This window comes from Pomacea canaliculata, linkage group LG10 (assembly GCF_003073045.1).
Source record: "Pomacea canaliculata isolate SZHN2017 linkage group LG10, ASM307304v1, whole genome shotgun sequence".
Lineage (NCBI taxonomy): Eukaryota > Metazoa > Mollusca > Gastropoda > Architaenioglossa > Ampullariidae > Pomacea > Pomacea canaliculata.
The window spans coordinates 8126908-8147511 of NC_037599.1; the positions used below are offsets into that span (position 1 = coordinate 8126908).

Below are 20604 nucleotides of genomic sequence, written 5' to 3' on the forward strand. Positions count from 1 at the left end.
GCCACTCAAGAGTGAAAAGTCAAATCCGATTATGTCACATTCACTTAAATTATCTCCCTTCTCACAAAAACTAACAGCATAAAACAACATTACAGCAAAATGTTGATTAGTATTTAACACAGCATTTGTTAATGCTGATGCATTGTATATCTGTTACCCACATTATAATTTCTAACCAATATCACTGCATAGGCATCAAGCTGGTGGGGCAAAATAGTTGAGATCAGTACTGATTTCACAAAAACTAGGAAGGAAGGAGTTAAAAAAGGAAGGAATGTGAGGAAGACTTAAGTGAAGCGTGCTTGTATGTGAATCGTATAGACTGTTACACCCTCGTCCCCCCAAAATTCCACTACAACGACTGCTAGCATGATCTACTCAGATAGACTTTTGATGGTATCTGCTCGCATATTCACACGTAGTGAAAAAAATTGAACAATGATACACTTGTAAATATTTCTCACTGAGTAGATTTAAAAGGCTGTGCTAAGCTTCACATGACCTGCCCATACACAACTAATGAAGCATATCTGGAATGTGTACAACTGATACTGTACTTGACAAGGAAATTTCATCGCTTGACTCATGCATGTACTTTCTCAAGAGGTAGATTTACCCAAAAATCTTGATTTTCCACATTTTGAGTCATCAAATTGTTTTATACAGGACAAATGCAAAAGCCCCAAATGATTTTCTAGTTGTGATTTTAACTAGGAATTATCAGTAAAATATTAAAATACTTCCTTAAAGGAACACATGCTAACGAAAAATCCTGTTTCTTTAGAATTGAACTGTTTCTTCATCCTTGTAATTTTTTTTTAAATATGTGCTTGCATTAATCTTTAACAATCAACAACCACACACAGCTGGTGACGCAGCGGGTTATCATTTGAAGCACTCAGAACTAGGAACTTGAGGTGCAGTAGGAAATACAAGGCTGCAGATGTTCAATTGTTGCCTATTTGCATCATACTAATGAGTACAGCATATAGTTAGATCCAGTCACTATCCAATTTTTTTAAAATAATGAGATAGCTGTACATCCGAAATAAGAATTTCCTTCATGCGCTTTAACTGGGCTTTTCTCAAAATATGCCAATTATGTTTTAACATGTTTAATGGAACACTCACAGTGCAGATATTAAATGTATTTTATATTTCTCTGTGGAAAACTTAGTTGTTTATATTAAAAGGAAAAATATAGCAGTTGAAAAAAAATTTAATAAATGATGTGAAATGTAAGCCAGAAATGGCTCTAGTAGGTCAAGAAGCCACCAAAGAATACAAAACACAAATGACATCATAATGTGTCTCTGAAAATAAAAAAGACATTCAATAACAGATTAACAAACCAGAAAAAGACAATTTCAGACTGATGCATGAAAGCTATCATGTTTTTTGTAAGTGAGAGTCAAAACAAAAAACACTTTAATTCCACATGGGGAGAAAAGGGGAATGGTATCCTTTCTCCATGCACCCAAATTTACAAGAAAAGTGAATAATTTCCACAAAGAGTCAGGGAAATAAAAATGAGAGTGAGAGCAAAATCAATCAAATGAATCGACAATGGAATTCCTGAATCAGACACACAAGCAACATTGAAAATATTCAACCTGAGACAAGGTGGCCAGCTTATGGAAATATGCTGTTAGCTTTGGTGTCAAGAGAAGTACCAAAAAACCCCAAATAAGCAAAAAAATGCATTTGTTAGTACTGGACATCTGAGAAAAAAAATCCACCCCAAACCAAGTGGCACAAAAATTAAACCATATGGATGTTTCAAAATGATTAGAATTTTCTTGCAGTTAACTGTGTTGGCAACATTAGATGGACTTAATGAAATAAACACCATTTTATTGGAAACTGATAGTCCATGGCTGCACGTACCAAAGATTAAGATGTAATAAAGCATCAACAAAATGGTTTCCTTAGACGGCATAGTCTTTTGTGGTCCCTCCTCCAACTCCACAACATGTTAATACATGCAACAGTCACATTATTCTTCTTACTTGAAACATCTGAATGATCACTGATCATACTAACTGTATGTCAAACACTGCACTTATCATCACGAGATTAACATATCCATATCTGCTAGAGAATCCTTAAAATGTGAGCGAAAAACACACCTCTTCCTTGAGCATTACTCCTAACGACAGTCTGTGCAATGCTAGTCCACCTTCAAACCCACCTCAGTTCTTGTTACCCTACTCACTAGTCATTTTTTTTTATCAGTCATCAGTACTGTTTTTTTTATCTTTCCAACCTCCCTATGTTGTACATATCTCATTCTTGTCTCAAGTGCAACGAGCACGAGTATGCACCATATAAATCACACATTTATTTTTATCAACTTTGGTACAGAAATAGTGGATAGAATAGTGGTCAGTGTAACATGTCCAAACTTAGGTGCATAGTATTCTTCTCCCACCTCTGGACTGGGTACCTGGCTTTGTAGAGATGGTAAAGCAATGAGAGAGAACTGGGCATCACCCTTGCAAAACAACTGACCCCTGACTTTAACCCCTCCCCCCTTTTTGGTTTACTTCAGTATTGTTATAAATAACAGATCCTAACTTAAACTAAGGCTTATGATTGGTTTAAGTTCTATTTAGACAAACAATCTTTATTTTCTCCTTAAAAAAATATCTAGGGATCTATCCATTCTAAAATAGCGTATGAAAACCTGTCACGAAGATTTTATTTTTAAGGCAAAGGTTTTAATGCATGTTAATATTTATGATATGCTCAAAAAAAAAAACAAAAAAACCATTAGGAATTACGATCACATTTATTTACTGTGTACAAAGAATCTTGTAAATTCATTTGGCATTGCATTTCTAATATGCACTGGTTAATGTATGATGCTGGCTGTCAATGTAGTCTACAGTCTAGACTTTGTTTTGACAGTCATATGGGGATCATGGGTAGCCGTCACGCCACCACAAATGCTGCAAACGAACCTCCGATTAAAGAATAACTAGACCACTCCAAAACCAGTCTTCTGTGCCTGTGGCGGTTTACAATAAATTCTATACTATAGAATAATAATGTGGATTGAAATAGTATATTTTCAAAGCAGCTTTCACAACTGACAACGGTGGTGTAGGTGCACTTTTGTAGCATGATGTGCTTCAAGCTAAATGACTACCTGCATCTGCAACGTTTGAGAAGAAAGCATGCAAGAAGAAAGCATGAGTTGTCTTTTGGGCTTGGGACAATTTGAGTTTTTAATTTAAGAAAAAAATGGACATAGTTGGGACAAAATGACTTTTGTTGTGGGGCAAAATGACATGTCACTTGCCACTTCCTTCTTCAGAACAACTTTGGGTGATGAATGAGTTAAGTTTAATAGTTTATGCTTGCTTTTATATAGCCATGTACATTCCATCAATCCACGGTAGGTAAATTTGTTGAGAATCTTAAATCATACCAAGAGAATCTCGAAATTGTACCACATAACGGACACTAGGTCGTTTGGCAATGACTACCTCCTGCAAGTATTAAAAATGTCGACCATCTAGGCATAACCCTCATAAAACTGTGTTGTCTGTTGTAATTGTGGATGTGTTTTACATTACAAGTCAGTTTGTTAACGTTTAACTTCTGTTAGGGAAAGAGCTTCGCCCCATATGCCAAGGTCGTTCTGCATACCAATACAATGAGGGGAAACCGCGGGATTTCTTTGTGATTGTTTTCCTCTTACACACTGTTACCAAGTGTTAGTCATTAATACAAAGGCAGCAAGTTTGACTCATCAATATGACTCAAACATATAATATTTACAAGGAGATACAGTAATTATGTATCTTTTCGAGTAATTCAGCAAAGAAATATCGAAACTATTAATGTAGGCCTCTTTCTGCTAAGTCAGCTCCACTCGCTCGGGGCAGGCCTGCGTTTGCGAACGTTTTGAGCAAAGCAAAATGGGTCGACAGTTTTTCCACAAAGTCAAACACAATTGCATCATATTATAAGCTATTTTTCACAAGTTTCTTCGCTCAAAACAAATGCATTATCAAAAATACTAATGCACTGGCTTACGCTGCAAAATTCCACACATTGTGTTACTATTATTATGAATGCGACCCTTTGACCGATCGGGAAAAAAAAAACGATGGCGTCGTGAACTCGCGTGGCATAGGCTTTTCCGATCAGTAAATAGGAATAAATTTTAAGCGATGACACACAAGAAAACGTATAAAAACTCACCGAATGGTGTCGATTACTTCTGCTGCCCCCTCTTTTCCATCCTGAAAAAATCCATTTATGATTGTAACAGAAATCGAAGTGAAGATGGCATGTGGTATTACAGTCAACAGAAGGAGATAATCGGCTACATATCAACACAGACACGGATACTTACCGATCCCGACACAGGCCATGTGTATGTGATCGATTCACCTCCCACTGGACTATGTAGCTTTAATTCCAACTCCATAACCTTCTTCTCGGGGTCTTTCCATCCATCAGACATCGAACATACAACAAGACTGTCCTCTTTCAGTCTAAACCGTCCATGTTCACCCTGTGACCCACTTGCAGCGTCGGAAATCTCGAGGAAAGCCAGTAAAACCACGTGAGAAGGTAAATATCAAGGATTGGTCAATTCTTCTTACTTGAGGAAACCTCGTTGTCGGCGGCCTTCTTCGAAACCCAATGAGTGTTCCACATTCACTTTCACTTTTTCCGGCTCTTGACGTTTATTAATTTATGTCAGCTTTAATGACAACTATAACTTACATACTATCATGGTAAGTATTTCACTGTGTAAGTTGGAGAAATAGTTCCTTTCTAACTCGAAGTTCTGCGAGTGATTAACCACAAAGAAAACACCTGTCGGTCTGAATATTAATTAGTATTATTCAGTAAAACGTCTGCAACATGTAGATTAGTCTCGATACAAGAATCATCGTGACGAAGATCGGTTGATTTATAACTATCTCGCCTCGGTGGGTTGGGTAGCAGAACGCGGCAGAAGTAGGCTGTGGAAGATGTCGCGATCGCTCTGTCGCCTACGTCACTGATCACATGGATGTTTCCACTTGCGTAAGAGACGAGGGCCGCCCACTCAGACGAGAGAAAGTAATGCGTGGTGTGGCTTGATAAATAAAGTATTTATATGTACGTGTGCGTTGGTTGTGGGGATGGGGAGCCAGGCAGTTTTCACTCACTTTCCATTAATTACTAAGCAACAGTCTTTCACCCGCTCGAAGCGCTTGAAAGGTGGGGTCGGCCCGGAATCAGAACACACACCAAATACAGGCAATATTGCAGGAAAAACATATATACATATATCCATATATAGCTTTAGACATAACTATAATAAAACAATTTGGGAAGGGGATTTGTTTTGGGTCTCGAAATGCCTTTCTCACACATAACTATCATGACAATTATTAATATCAGATAGGTTATCTGCATTTTCAGATCACTAATTTTTAAAGAACTGATAGTATATACAGAAAATATATGTATACAGTAGAAGTACTACACTTTTTCTTTGCATTATATCGAGTGTATGTGCTATATAAATCAGGTGTTATTATTGATAGGTGTGAGGTAATTCTGGTATAAAGGTGTGAGGTGAAAGTATATATCACTGTGTATGTGCTTTTAACGTATACACCTGTATGTGGCAGATATTGTATATGCATGGTTACTTGCTTGTAACTTTATTTCAACATTTTGAGAATAAAATTTGGCAACAAGCATGGATATGCATGCAGCATGTAGTCTTGCATTCACACACCAGCATTGTCTATTCACGTGATTTTTATGATAGTACTTTTTAAAATGATTGTATTTTAAATTTCAGCGTCGAAGTCAAGCACCAAGCCAGCGATTGACTATTGGTAATCAACAACAAATAAAAAGAAAATCTGATCATGATGAGGACTGTTATCCACAACATCAGGTGAAACATTTTTTAAAGCACACCATGTATAATTAAATTTAAGGATATATTTTGTTTATATTATTAGATTCACTCCAAAGACATTAAAATTTACCATTGTATTTTTTCTAAAGCATGAAAATATTGATTTGCCAGTTACATTATATATTCTTCAGCATTCATCTTGTTTCAAAAGTATTGATGTGCCAATTATCAAAAGACCATACCTTAGTGTAAAGAAATGTGAAGATTTTAGACTGATTGAAATGATATATATATAACAAAACTTATAGACAAAAAAGGAAAAACAAAAAATGGGAATTGTTACTCTTAGCAAGATTAAAGGAAAATTTTTGCTACTCAAAATTGGAGGTGACCAAAGGTCATATAATGACAACTAATAGCCAGAGCCAGGATATGATAATGTCATGTTATTATGGATGCCACTGAAGTACTAATTTACAGATATTACAACTAAACCTGAGACATTTAAGATCAATCTTTATCCACTGATCTGTTCCAGAAAAGAAGAAATCAGAAAGATGCTTACAGCCCACAACAACACTTGTCACCATATCGCCAGCCCCTGACTGTGCTCACCAATGTATCAGCTAGTTTTGACAGTTTTTCTCATGTAAGTATTTTACTTAAAGATAAAAACAAAAATGTTCAAATCCTTCTAAAAGGTTACCAGTGTTATACATCTCATTTGCCACATCAGACAGTGAGTGGGCAGGGGTGACAGAAGGAAACCGATAAACAGTAACAATGTTGAATGTAAGGTAAGGTGACTGATTTAGGCGAGACAGTCCCACCTTTGACCGTGTATCCCACCTTCTGAATGTCATGGTAGGGCACCCAATATCCCACTTTCATCTGAAAAGTTGATCAATATCCTGCGTATATTTAAAAATCTTGTTACAGCGCATTGATTCACATTTGTGCCTTTAGCTTTGGCTTTTGCCTATTGCTTTCTGATTAACATTTTCAAATTGTTTCCTTTTGCATTTTGGCTTTTCGCTTTTTTTGGTGCTGTTTGTCAGTAACGACACCATGATCAGCACGCGTCCCGCTTTCGCTCTTGAAACGTCTGCTCACATTACATTACTTACTTACTGAAGCTACTTCTCTTCATGAAATTAACAGTCTGCTAAAGAGTTGCAAATCATGCAGTCACCTTGTGATCTAACAAGCACATCCATCACACTGTACTTATAAGTACCAATTACTATTACCTATTGTGTCTAGAAATCTAAGCATATTTTTATGATGAAACATTTTTCAGTCACATTACAATGAAAACAAGCCACTGAAGCATGCCATACACCTATAAAATATGCAAGTCTGCCTAAAAATTATAGAATTCACACAAATTTCTACAAGCATGGTTACAAAAACTGGTGTTTGTAGGTAGTAGTCATTTTGTTAAAGAATGCTATACCAGTATGGCACAGAACAAAAAAAAAAATTAACATTTGTTTAAGAAGGAAATAAATAGTTTTGCATTTTATTTTATGTGAAGATGACATCAGTATGGAAGACTTCGTGCACTCAGTTCCCGTATTTGTACTCTTAAATTCCCTTTGTAATTCTGCTTTGTCTGTATGTGCATCAAATTCTCAAAGTATACAACATACTTCTGTTCACAGGAGGCTTTGATAAAGAAGATTCTGTCAAAACCATTTAAAATACCTATTCCTAACTACCAAGGTAAGCTGTGCACCATTATAACATTTTCTTCAAATGTTCAAATCATTTTGAAAGGGAAAAAATGCTGATTTGTTGGAGGGTTTACCTAGTCATATGGTTAAAGGATTTGATTAAGACTCAGTCACAGGCAACTAAAAAGGCTCAAACTGAGAAGCATGGAAACAAGCACCACCACCCTTCTGCCATAGAAAAGTGTGACTACTTCTAGTTCATTATAATTTGTCATGGATGTGTATGAATGCATATAGAGTGCTATTATGGCATTGATTAAGGAAAAAGTGGTGATCTAATTTAGATAGCTAGCACCAAAATGTTGTTAATACTTCCAAGAGCTTTACAAAGTATAATATTTTGAGCAGGAAATGGTTTGTTTAATCGAGCCCTTGGCCTGCGTAGGCAAGGCACCAGGCAGCCTCTTCATGATCCAGATGAGGAGAATGCTCTTGTTTTATATGCCCCTCCAATCCTCAGCGCTCATGAGTTGATGAAAGTAGACCAGTGAGTGCTAGCGATTATCTTTTTAACTATCATTAAAACAACCTTTGAGGTTTTATTGTCAATAGTATTATTTTTGTCTTTATTTTATCTTTTTTTTATTAGCAAGTTTTATTCTGGTAAAGCTAGCAATTTTCATTTCATCTCCTAACCAAAATTTCTTTTCTTTTAAGCAAGTCTTCTGGCATTTCTAATGTGGTAATCCAGTATTGTGACCACAATTTAACCTCACTGACCATGGTTGTAACAGTGGCTTTTATCAATTTCCCTAGATGTAGTGTGTTAAATTGCTGAATTTTCTACTTATCAGTGTTTCTCCCATAGCTGCCAAGTAGAGATGGGTTCCCTCCCCTCTCTGCTACTCATATTAAATCAAGTGTAAAGAGTTAAGTCCAAAAGCTTGCATAAAGTCAGCATAATACAGAAACAGCAAATGAAGTTGTTTGCTATGCTTTTGTCATCACAGGAACAAACTGCCAGTTCATGTGGTTGTAGATCCACTCCTCACTAAAGTGCTGAGACCTCATCAGAGAGAGGTGAATAATCATTAGTTACAGTGCATGCATTCATATACAGGTAGTCCTCGACTTACGACGGGGATCCGTTCTTAACGCGGCGTCGTAAACCGAATTTCGACGTAAGTCGGATCATACGTTCATACAGTACTGAACCATAATAACAGTACAGTACTACAAACATTTAGCCTATCCAAACACCTATCCTAACACAGTACCCTTCATAATTATCAATAAACATAAGTACAGTAAAGTATTGTGCAGTACAGTAAGCTTTGTTATCACTGTCGCTGTCATAGGAGCAGATCCTGTCACGTGTTCAAGGATGCGATCGTTATCCTTGATAATCGTAGTGACAGTCGAACGACTAAGTCATAATGACCTGCAGATTTATGTTGCTGTTTCCCCCTTCTCAGATTGCCTTATGATATCCACTTTCACCTCCATGGTGATGGCCTTCCTTTTCTTTGATGAACTGACCTCGTAAGTCGGAATGAGAGTCGTAACCACGAAACGACGTAACTCGAGACCGTCGTAACCCGAGGACTACCTGTATGTGTGTGGTGAGTGGCGGCGGTTGGGGGAAAGATTGGTCCATGTATGCCTTCATGTGGGATCTTGGGGTACTGCCTTTTTATTTGCTATTTGTAGTCATGGTGTAGAGTCCTGTTCTTGTATTTGTGGCATCACCTTTCAGCACATATCCAGAGTAATCATATTGTAAGGTCAGAGTTTGTTAACGTAAAAGATATTCTGTTCCAGTCACACTAACATTATCATAATCAGATTTGTCTATGTTCATCAAATATTGAATATGATTGTTTCAGGGTGTGAAGTTTATGTATGATTGTGTCACTGGAAAGCAAATAGAGAACAACCATGGATGTATTATGGCTGATGAGATGGTAATACACTGCTTGCATAAAGACTATAAGGGAGGGGGGTAAGACTGCGCACACGCATGTGTGTGTGTGTGTGAGAAAGAGCATGTGCTAGTATGTGCAGACTTGAGATAGTGGTGAGAGAGACACAGCAGTGTTCGAAATATTGAATTGGTTACTACACTTTTTCTTAAATTTATATTTAGGTGAGATTTAAAATATTTGCTTACTTATCGTGTTGTGTTTTTAATGCAAATTTCATATCCATTGTACGAGGATCACACAATTCTATTCAAACTTTGCAGACAGGTAATTTTCTGAATGCATTTGTTTATTACAGGGTCTTGGGAAAACTTTGCAGTGTGTCACTCTTATCTGGACTTTGTTGGTAGGGAATTTTAACTTTGCTTGATTGTGTGTAGGCAATGGTGATTTTGTGTGTTTACAATGGTAAATGTGTCTTAAAAGCAGTAGAGACTGCAAAGAGAGATTGGTATTCAGAAAGAGAATAGTGAAGCTTACTAAAGATCTGTAATCAAGAACTGTTTATTGTAAATTTTTGATCCGTTTTTCATCTTCAAATGTATTTGCTCTTGTAAATAGAATCATTTAGAAATGTTAGTGAAATGTACCAACAGAAATGTTAGCTTTATGCCTAAACATTAAAGTAAAATTTTCACCTTAAACTGAAATGTTTAACATAAAATTGTAATGAACATTTATTATTGTTGAGGGCACTAGTGTAGTGTATTATTGCTAGTAGGAGCACTATTTTGAATTGCCCCTGGGGACCAGTAAAGTTGTGTTGTATTATTGTATAACAGAAATTTGTGCGTTATGCCAAACTTTTTACTAAAACTTTCAGCACTGAAATGTTGAAATTAAAATTTTAATGACTATTTCTTGTAGATTAAGAAGATATGATTATTTGTGGTCAAGTTTTTAAAGACAGATTTTCCCCTTTTGTTTTTTTCCCCCATTACTGTTGTTGTCTTGCATTTACCTTATTCATGTGTGGTTGGTTTTTTGTTTTGTTTTGTTTTTTGCTGTACTCTTTTGTTTTTCTGTCTTTTTATTTTCCCTGTTCTTTCATTTCATGGTGGGTGTAATCCATTGTGTAATTTTTTTCTTATTAAAGAAGAAATGGTCAGTAGTCTATGATAGCTGTAATCTGTAAGGTTACAGATAATTTTTTACATTTTATTCTTAAGCGACAAAGTCCAGATTGCTGTTCTACTGTCACAAAAGTTATCATTGTTGCTCCTAGCAGTCTTGTGAAGGTAATTTTATTTTTGTAACGTCCTTATCTAACACCTCATAAACTGATTTTATGAATACTAGAATACTGTTATCATAGTCATATTCTGTATGTATACTTGTTTTGAAATCTATTATTAAAATTAACTGGAGATGTAAGCCGTATAATTTCAAACTATAACTGACAAGGTAATAAACTTTTATGTTTTTAATGTTATAGTTTAAAATTATGCATTGTGAGGAAAGAATGATGGTATACTGTATAGTGAAATAATTTGCTTATTTATGTATGCAGTGAGCAAATTAAATTGTTCGCAATTAAGCTGTCATGAGGAAAAATTAAAGCCTAGCCTGTGTTTGACAAACTTATTGCAGTTCATACAAACATGTTTAGTCATAAAGCTGAGTCTCTCGGATGTTCAGAAAGCTTTGAACCATGAATATTTTAACTCTCAGATGCTGACAGGCTAACAGAACATAACATTGCCATTGGTTTATTTTGTTTTTAATTGTGTTTCTTTGGGAAAAGCACACTTGAACTATTTCTGGCTTTTAATATAATGGAAGAAAAAAATAACAAGTGAAATCATCTTGCTCTTTTGTGCCTTTTCACAAAGTATAGTTGTGATTTGTAATGTGCTTGCATCTCATGAGTAACATTCTTTGCTCAGTAAACCAGTCATTTTCCCATTATTAAATATATGTTAAAGTGTTTTAAAATGTATTGTTGGTCATGAAAAACCCACAGAATTGGTACAATGAACTTAACAAGTGGTTGGGAAACAGAATAAATGCCCTTGCCATTGACTCTGGAACAAAGAGCGAGATTGACAGGGATCTTGGTAAGAAAAAAATTTTCTTTAGTATAATTAAGTATATAACTCTTATTCATTCATACATTCATAAATATATATTCTATGCTCATAAGTATTAAGTTTATTTATCCTTCAGGAATTACAATTTAATATTTGTCTGCCTTCTAAATTTTTGTTTAGTTTATGCATTTTGTTTTGAGTAACATGTTTATCTCTGGGATAAACATTGGGGTACTGTACTTTGTCGCAGCGGACATCTGCTCCTTAGTTTACAAATTTAGTAATTTGTAGAAAGTACTTGAAAACAATGTTAGAAAGTTCAGAGCGGCATTTTGTTTTTTAAAAGTGAAATATCTGCTGCATAAATTCAGGGAAAGATTTGTGTTGTACATTCTTCCATCTTCCTGCAACTGCAGGATCTTTTGTTTCAAAATTTGAATCACATGATTGCATAAGCTCAAACTTCTTGTTTGTTTTTTGTTTGATTTTTTGTTTTCATTAATCAATAGTTGGCATTTAAAATTTGTTTATAGTAAAGTAAGTGGTTTGTGAAATATGTATTACCTATCTTCTTGATCAGTGAGTAATGATTAGAAGAATGCCATACTTGAAAAGAAATAGAGTAACCATGGAGTAATTGTGATGATAATAATCATCGTTTTATTTTATTTTTCAGCTCACTTTATGCAACAGAATGGTCGCAGAGTTCTTAACCCAGTTCTTATCATTTCATATGAAACATTTCGTCTACATGCTTCTGTTCTTCACAAAGGTTCTGTGGGACTTGTAATTTGTGATGAGGTATTCTGTTGTGCTGTTTTTTTCAATTTTGACTCAAAAACATTTTTGTTTGAAAGTATTCATTAAACAGGTATTTGAATACAATATATATATGAAGTGAATTGTAGAAAGAGAACAAATTCTTCTAATAGTTTGAGATTACTTTAGCTTTATTACTGTCTTTTGTTTCCCCCCACCTTTTTCCAGGGTCATAGACTAAAGAATTCAGAAAATCAGACATACCAGGCTTTAGCCAACCTTAATGCTGAACGACGCATTCTGCTGTCTGGTACACCTATTCAAAATGATCTTCTGGAATACTTCAGTCTGATCCATTTTGTCAACAGAGGCATGCTTGGTAATGTTCCTTCATTTTTGTTCTCTTCCTAGTACATCCTTCAGTTTTTCTCTTTCTGTCTTTATGTGTCTTATATTGTGTGATGAGTTGTTTTGATAAACATTGATATATAATTAAGTGAATTTTTATAGCGCATTATCCTGCCATCAAAGGCTAGCTCAAAGTACCTTATAGAGAAAAAATATAAACACACAGACATAAGAATAATACAGGTAGTCCTCGGGTTACGACGGTCTCGAGTTACGTCGTTTCGTGGTTACGACACTTTATACGACACTCATATCGACTCACGAGGTTTAGCGTCGTAAGTCAAACTGTACGTGCGCCTCATTCCAAGTGCGGCACAATATTTTACTGTACTTATGTTTATTGATAATTATGTAGGTTAATCTGTTAGGATAGGTGTTTGGATAGGCTAAGTGTGTGCAGTACTGTACTGTTATTATGATACAGTATTGTATGAATGTATGATCCAACTTACGTCGAAATTCGGTTTACGTGTAAGAACGGATCAACGTCGTAAGTCGAGGACTACCTGTAATGGTCTCAAAACAAAAGGATTTGTAGTTGTATTATCAGTGGGAAGAGGTGGTGGCATCAACAAACATAGGCGCACATATTACTGTCATGAAAGTCACATCAACACAGTGGCAGTAAAAAAATGGATGTGGCAGGATTGTAGACAATAGATCAGAGAAGTCTGCGCTTGTTCTCAAATAGATCCAGAATCTAAAGCAGCAGGAAATATAAAATAAAAATAAACAACCCTAAAACTGCAAAATATTTCATAAAATATTCTTCTGAGTATATACATATTGAGGGCTTTGGTGAAGGTGCTAGTCTTTCTTGTGCCCTGAAACATGACTTGTTCTGGTCACTTTTTTGGTCTCTATTGTTTTTATTTTGACATTCACAGGAGACAGTGAGGTCCTATAATACCATTGCTTGTAAAGAGCACTATATCCATCACTTGATATTATGTGATAGGGAACAGAGCTCAAGAAGAGTCGACATAAAGGCTGTTGTTATGAAACCAGGATAAATGTTGCCATGGAGCAATGTGGGAAATTGAAGAGCAGGCTTCTTGTCACTGTAACTATAAAGTGGTGTCCAGGTACAACATATGCAGCTTTACGTTTTGGGCTGTAGTTTTAAAGCAGTGGCAAGATGCTAGATCTAGGATAAAGTATCATAAAAGCAATTTTTGTGAGGACTGCATGCTGCTTCAAAACTTCAAAGACAAGATGCTAGCTCTCGGTTTCCCATTTTTCCCTGAGTTAGCATTTTACCTTACTTCATATCAGCAGCTTCTGATGTGAAGAACTGTTTTTCCAGGTATCAAGCTTTCCAAGTAAATATTTCATCCTAAATAATGACTGTTTTGTGTGTGCATGTGTGTGTGCATCTTTGCATGTGTTCATGCCTTTAGGTACTGCTCAAGAATTCAAACGTCGATTTGAAACACCAATTCTGCGTGGACGGGATGCAGATGCTTCAGATGACGAGCACAAGAAAGGAGAAGAAAAACTTCAAGAGGTGCGTTGTGTAGATTTTGTAAACATTTAAATAGATATTATGGGGTAATTTGTAAAGTTTTTTTATTATTCCATCTCTGAAGCATTGTGTGTATGTGTATATATTTATATCTAGAGAGACGTGTGTGAGTTTTCTCTGATGACATTGCACCGTTTTTTATTAGCAGGCCAGTAGATATCCATGATGTAGCTTTAGATGAATTTATTGTCTAGTGCTATGACAATTTCTTTAACTTAATGAGTAAGACCAAAGGAATTGTGTTTGATTTCCTTGGAATTCTTCACCAAGTCCCATAAGTGTCATCTACAATAAGGAAGTAGAAATTGTCCCTGCTTTTTAATACCTGGGCGCCATCTTTAATAGGATTTCAACCAGTCATGGAGAAGGCTTAGCAGCACCTCTTTCTTCTTCAGAAGCTGAAGTCTTTCTCTGTCTCCCAGGGATATTCATCTAATTTATAGATCGCACATTGAGAGCATGCTGCCTCCTTTATTTGTTTTTACAACAGTTTATAGGTGAAGAACAAGAGCAGCTTACATCATGTTGTATCCACCTGCTCCAAAGTCATTGGGACAGCCCAGAATGCTCTTCAGGCTGTGTATAGCAGGCAGACACTTTTGTCTGAAATATGAAAAGTGTCTGAAATCCTTGTAATAACAATTTTTCCAACTCCCATTGGGCCACCGATTCTGTGTACCTGCATGCAGGACCAACAGACTGAGGCTGTTCTTTGTTGTTTCGGCTGTCCAACTACTGAATGTTACTGTGTGGAAATGAATGCAGCTGTCTGAAACATGAATGCATGAGTTTGGTGGATATGGATAGGTTATGGTATCGTTTTGTACTTTCATATCAAACTTCTAATTGCCTTCTGGGATAACACTTTCTTCTCTGTAAAAATGAAAAGACATAATTATTTAAAATTTATATTAAACGTACCCACACTACTATAACATTGAAAAACATTTTGCAGCTTGCAGGAGTGGTGAACCGCTGCATCATTCGTCGTACTCAGGCACTCCTTGTAAAGTATCTTCCAGTTAAAGGTATGTCTGCCTTTCTGTGATCAACAAATAGTAAGGAAAGCTTCACCAATTTTGTCAATACCTGAACATGTACTAACAAGAGAATTTGTATTATTAAGTTCAGGTAAATGATATTCCATGGATTATAAATATCTTTTGGCTGTATCTACTAAACTATCGCTGAAAAAGCAGTAAAGCTTCTACATTTTAAATTTGTATTATTTATTGATATTTTTTTCAGTGGAGCAAGTGGTCTGCTGCAGACTGACTTCTTTGCAAATGGCTCTTTATAAGTCCTTTGTTAAGTCACAGGCTGCCAAATGTGAGATGGAGACAGATGGAAAAGTGTCTGTGAGCACACTTTCTGCCATCACACAGTTAAAGAAGCTCTGCAATCGTAAGGTTTAAGGCTTACTTAAACTAAATCTGAATATACTTTAATGAAGTGGGGGAGTAGGGTAGTTACATTCCCGCAGTCTTCTCTCGTATCGTAATATAAAGGTATTAGTAGGTTATGGACAAATACAGAAGAACAATCCCTTTCAGATCCAGACTTGATCTATGACAAATGTGTGGAGCGTGCAGAAGGGTTTGAAAATGGCCTTGATATTTTCCCAGCAGATTACAGCACTAAGGTGGTCAGGCCTGAGCTGTCAGGTGAGCGGGTTTGTTTGTTGGTTTTTTTCTTAATATTGCACTGATAAAATATTCTTAGACTAGAGTTTTCTGATTCTGGAAGCAGTATATTGTTTCAGCATTGAGGTTAACTAAAATTACAAACTGCGGCTTTTGTTGACTTCTGTCTCTTTAATTTTGTATGTGTAAGAAGTTTTTATTTTCATGCAGGCAAAGTGGTGGTTCTAGATACACTGCTTGCAGTCATTAAAGCCACAAGCAATGACAAAGTTGTTCTAGTATCTAACTACACACAGACCCTAGACTTATTTGAAAAGCTGTGCCGTCAGCGCAGGTGAGTCCCTAAAATCATGTATTGACTAATTCCTTTAAAGTTTATGGTGTGTTTATGTTTATTCCTTTAAAGGTTATGTATTAAAGCTTATAACTTGCTGCAGATTTAATATAATAATAGTAAATGCAAAATTTGTAAAGCACATACACACACTCCTAAGGAGCATGCTCTTAGCGCTTAAGAACAAGAACGAAACATGGACAGCATATTCAATTCAATTCAATTCAATACAACTTTATTCATCCACAAGGGCAATTATAGCATACGAGGGACAGGAAAACAAATAAATAACATATGAACTATAAAAGAATGAACAACCATACTAAACGAAGAATAAAATCAAATACAGAAATCACAAAGAGGAACCAAATAACAAGATCAAATGAGAGCTGAGAGTAACATGATATTGCAAAATGAAGAGTGTGAAAAAGGACTAGCATTATGGGAAAGTTGTTAGGAGTAATGTTTACGTAAGAGGTGCGTTTTAAGATCACATTTAAAGGTTTCAATAGTGGATAGGTGGCAGATATGGAAAGGGAGAGAGTTGCATTGTTTCACTGCACAATAACCAAAAATCATGTGGCCATATGTTGTTTTGGTGACAGGAAATTAATATTGATCCATTACAGAAGTGTATTTTTTTCTGGAATGCAATGCTAAGAATTGGTACACTTTTCAAACTACTTATTCATGTCACTTTTATATAACAGATTAGTTGTACAGTATTGTTTTTGTTTTGTTTTAGTTACCAGTTTGTTCGTTTGGATGGATCCATGTCAATCAAGAAAAGGGCAAAGATTGTTGACCGATTCAATGATCCATCTGTGAGTTTTAAATATTTTTATTTCATATTGTAAATTGCTTGAGGTTCATGAGTAATATTAATCAGTATATTTAAGGGTCACTGTTTCTTAATACTGCGGTATTGATTACTGTTAATGGTACCCTCTTCGAGTTGTTATTGCTTTTAGGGTTCAGGAGACCTGTTTGTGGTGATGGTGTTCTGTACTGGTTGCAAGATTCCTTACGTTGCACTGTTCATATTATAATGATAATAATGAGGATTTGAATAGTGCCTTTCCAAAGATTTGTTCAACACTTTACCAAATCATACATTTACTAAACCATCAACAACCATGCACCCACTTCACATATAACAGACATTCTCACTTCTGCAACATACACTCATACACAAAGTGAATCACAGACACAAGTTATGCATGCTTATGGTCATATTTATATTACCATTTTTGACTTTATATCTATAGTGTTCATAATGTAAAGAAGTTAATTTCATTTTTGTTCTATTACCCTATATTAATGTTAACAATTGGCTTATGAAGTTGTGTTACCGTTTTAAAATGAAGATCACATCTTAACTATCATTTGTATAATTAACCCCTTTCTTGCATTATGAGAATTGTCTTGAAGTTGTAATAATTTTTTTGGTGGGGTCAGTTTTGTTCTCATTTTCTCCTTTGAAATTTTTATTTAAATTTAGGATTTCAATGGTTTGACACCATCTTTACAGTTAAAACCATACAGTGTGCCATAGTTCTATACTAATAGGTGGGTTGAGAGAGTTATTTAAGTTCAGTGCAAGCTTATATTTAAGACCTTTTCTTTTTGAGTTCTTCTCTCTCTAGGCTGTTATCGTTATACTCTAAAGCATGGTCGGTTTTTTATTTGTTCATTTAGAGTCCTGAGTTCATCTTCATGCTCAGCAGCAAAGCAGGTGGTTGTGGTCTGAACTTGATAGGGGCCAATCGTCTTGTTATGTTTGATCCTGACTGGAATCCAGCCAATGATGAGCAAGCCATGGCAAGATGCTGGCGTGATGGGCAAAAGAAACAGTGCTTTATTTATAGACTAATTGCAGTAAGTTGATTTTAATGAGGGAGCTTAGATCAGAGGGAGATAGGTAAACTAGTTTCTTCTAGTAAAAATGCTGATAGTTTGAGAGCATAAAGGGAGTTCAGGGTCTAGATAATGAAGCATGATTGCTTCTAATCCAGAAAACTTGCACTGTGGAGGAATACTATTTAACATGAAAACAAATCTCAAATATCTCCACTGGATGGTGTAAAGACATTTGTGGTAATAGCCAACATCACCCACTGTAGCAATATTGACAAGGTAGGAGGGAAAGCATTTCATAGGGGAAAAAAGTAAGAGCCAATTTTCTTTTCTACAGACTGGAACCATAGAAGAGAAGATTTTCCAGCGGCAGGCACATAAAAAGGCTTTGAGCAGCTGTGTTGTTGATAAGGAGGAAGATGTTGAACGACATTTTTCACTGGGTGATCTTCGTGACCTTTTCACATTAAATGAAGAAACACTGAGTGACACTCATGACAAGTAAGTACTACAGCTTGCTGGATTCAAAAAGCTAGGTGAATCATTTTTATGGGGGGGGGGGAGTATTTAAAAATTGCCAATATGATCAGTATGTGTAAAAGAGACCAGCTCCCAAGCTTCAATTTCTTTTTTAAATTCAGAGCAAACATTCCATCATTTATCTCTGTCAAAGAAAGTCATGGAACTATTTCGCCAGCATTGTAACTAATAAGTACTCTATTTTAAATTGGCTAACAGTAGTGAAAACATCAGTAAAGTGCTCTAAGAAATTGTAGGTCAAGAAATCATTGGTACAGCTTAATATATCTATGAACATTTTTGGGATTTTTATTTTTGGTTAGTTACACCAAGATTCTTTTCTCTCTTGTTAAGGTTCAAATGCAAGCGATGTATTAACAACATCCAAGTTCGAGGACCACCAGAAGGAACAGACTGCAATTCTGACCTGTCACAGTGGCACCACTGTGCTGATAAGAAAGGTCTATCAGACACTGCTTTGAAGACTGTGTGGACCTCTTCAGTATCATTTGTGTTTCATCACTGGTCACATGAAGAGCAGAGAAAGACTGCATGAGCATAATTATGAAAATGTTCAATTGTTATTTAATAATTAAATCCAGTGGATTCTAGATTGACATAAGTGTGGATGCATCTACTGGGGACAACAGTCAAATACATCTGGCTGCTGTACCAGGCAGAAAAATGCTGGAATTTGGCATGAAACTTTCATGTTATGAGGATTGCTAATTTTGTGGACTTGAGCTGGACTCTTTCACCATAACAACATGAAAATGCAATCCTGACCCCGCACTCGCCATCTTTTTTCCTCTCTTGCATCATAGTGGTTTTATGGATCCTTTCCATTACAGCTATCACCTGGTTTTTTTTCTTCTGTGGCTCAGCATTTATAGCAAATAGTCATAATCTTATTGTGTGTTCAAGTCTCTTTTTAATAAAGTCAACAGCATTTAAATTTTCTCAGAGTATACATTTAGAATTGTTGCAGCAGGGATTGTTAAAGCAGTGCATACTATGTGAATTAATAGGAAATACTAGTGTGCAATAAATTTAAGATGTTCCTCCTAACCAGGTCTTGCAGAGTGTATTTGAAATCATTTATAATACATATATTCATCATAATCCTCAAGTTATTATTGAACAACTTATTCTTTTTTTGGAGTTAACTTTTTAACATCAGAATTTTCATCCTCGTTAGCCCTGACATACCAATCCTAGGTCGTCAACATTGTTTACCCCCCCCCCCCTTTTTTTTAATTTCTCAACTTTTTCTTGCAGTACAGATTAGGTTTTTGGTTGCTTAAACTTATATTTCAGTGATACAAGCATTGTTAGCGTCAAATAAATCTATTTCAACAATAGCCAATAAAATTCATATACTCATCTTCATAAGTGTCTACACTTTTACATGTAAAACTGATTATACAATTTTAACAATACAGTGTGTACATTTTTAGATGATTTCATAGGGTGTAATATTCATATAAAGCCAGTTACATTATTTAACTATATTACAGATTCATCACCACAATCCTTAGCATGTTAAAGTTGTGCTGGTCATTCTGTCTCACAGACACAATGCTTGCATTTTAAGAGTGAATTAGGTGTTATAGTTACGGCAGGATCACTAAAAATCACCCTCAGGGGTCTTCCACAAACTATCCCTTTCCCTTGAGTATATAAAGGGTTTAAGAAATCATGGTGTAATAAACACAATGTCTGGGAATGCATTTACTCTCTGGGTAAATGCATGTTTGCATATGTGTATGCACGTTTGGTGGGAACGAATGTCTACATTTTGAAGCAAGAGTGAAAGGTAACATAATTATCTTAAAAGTTTACACAAAAAATAAACACAAAGAGTCAGACTATCAGTCTCATTATGACGGCCTTTCCATCCTGCTAACCATACAGGTAGTATCCACCAGACAGTTGCAGGCTTGAACCCCATGCATGAGCAAGTTGGGCATTTTCAGACTCCTGCTTGTTA

The 20604-nt window shown here is 35.7% G+C and overlaps 2 protein-coding genes across 2 annotated transcripts in view; one reads left to right on the forward strand and one right to left on the reverse strand.

Annotated features, from left to right (window-relative positions):
- Positions 1-4510, reverse strand: part of LOC112573676 (serine-rich adhesin for platelets-like) — a 36687-nt gene extending 32177 nt beyond the window's left edge. Inside the window, exons 1-2 of the mRNA XM_025254246.1 lie at positions 4367-4510; positions 4213-4253 (exon numbers count right to left, since the gene is read on the reverse strand). Of these exons, the coding sequence (XP_025110031.1) occupies positions 4213-4253; positions 4367-4477 (152 nt within the window). The 5' untranslated portion in view covers positions 4478-4510. The remainder of the gene's footprint in view (positions 1-4212; positions 4254-4366) is intronic.
- Positions 4511-4620: 110 nt separating this feature from the next.
- Positions 4621-19687, forward strand: LOC112573240 (DNA repair and recombination protein RAD54-like). Its single transcript, XM_025253431.1, has 21 exons — positions 4621-4754; positions 5819-5917; positions 6420-6530; positions 7546-7606; positions 7966-8104; positions 8568-8637; positions 9444-9521; positions 9838-9885; positions 10709-10777; positions 11503-11596; positions 12246-12370; positions 12557-12707; positions 14137-14243; positions 15217-15289; positions 15510-15665; positions 15815-15925; positions 16115-16238; positions 16984-17062; positions 17937-18116; positions 18433-18596; positions 18969-19687. The coding sequence occupies exons 1-21, from the start codon at positions 4752-4754 to the stop codon at positions 19168-19170; spliced, it is 2244 nt and encodes a 747-aa protein (XP_025109216.1). The 5' UTR covers positions 4621-4751; the 3' UTR covers positions 19171-19687.
- Positions 19688-20604: the final 917 nt, after the last annotated feature.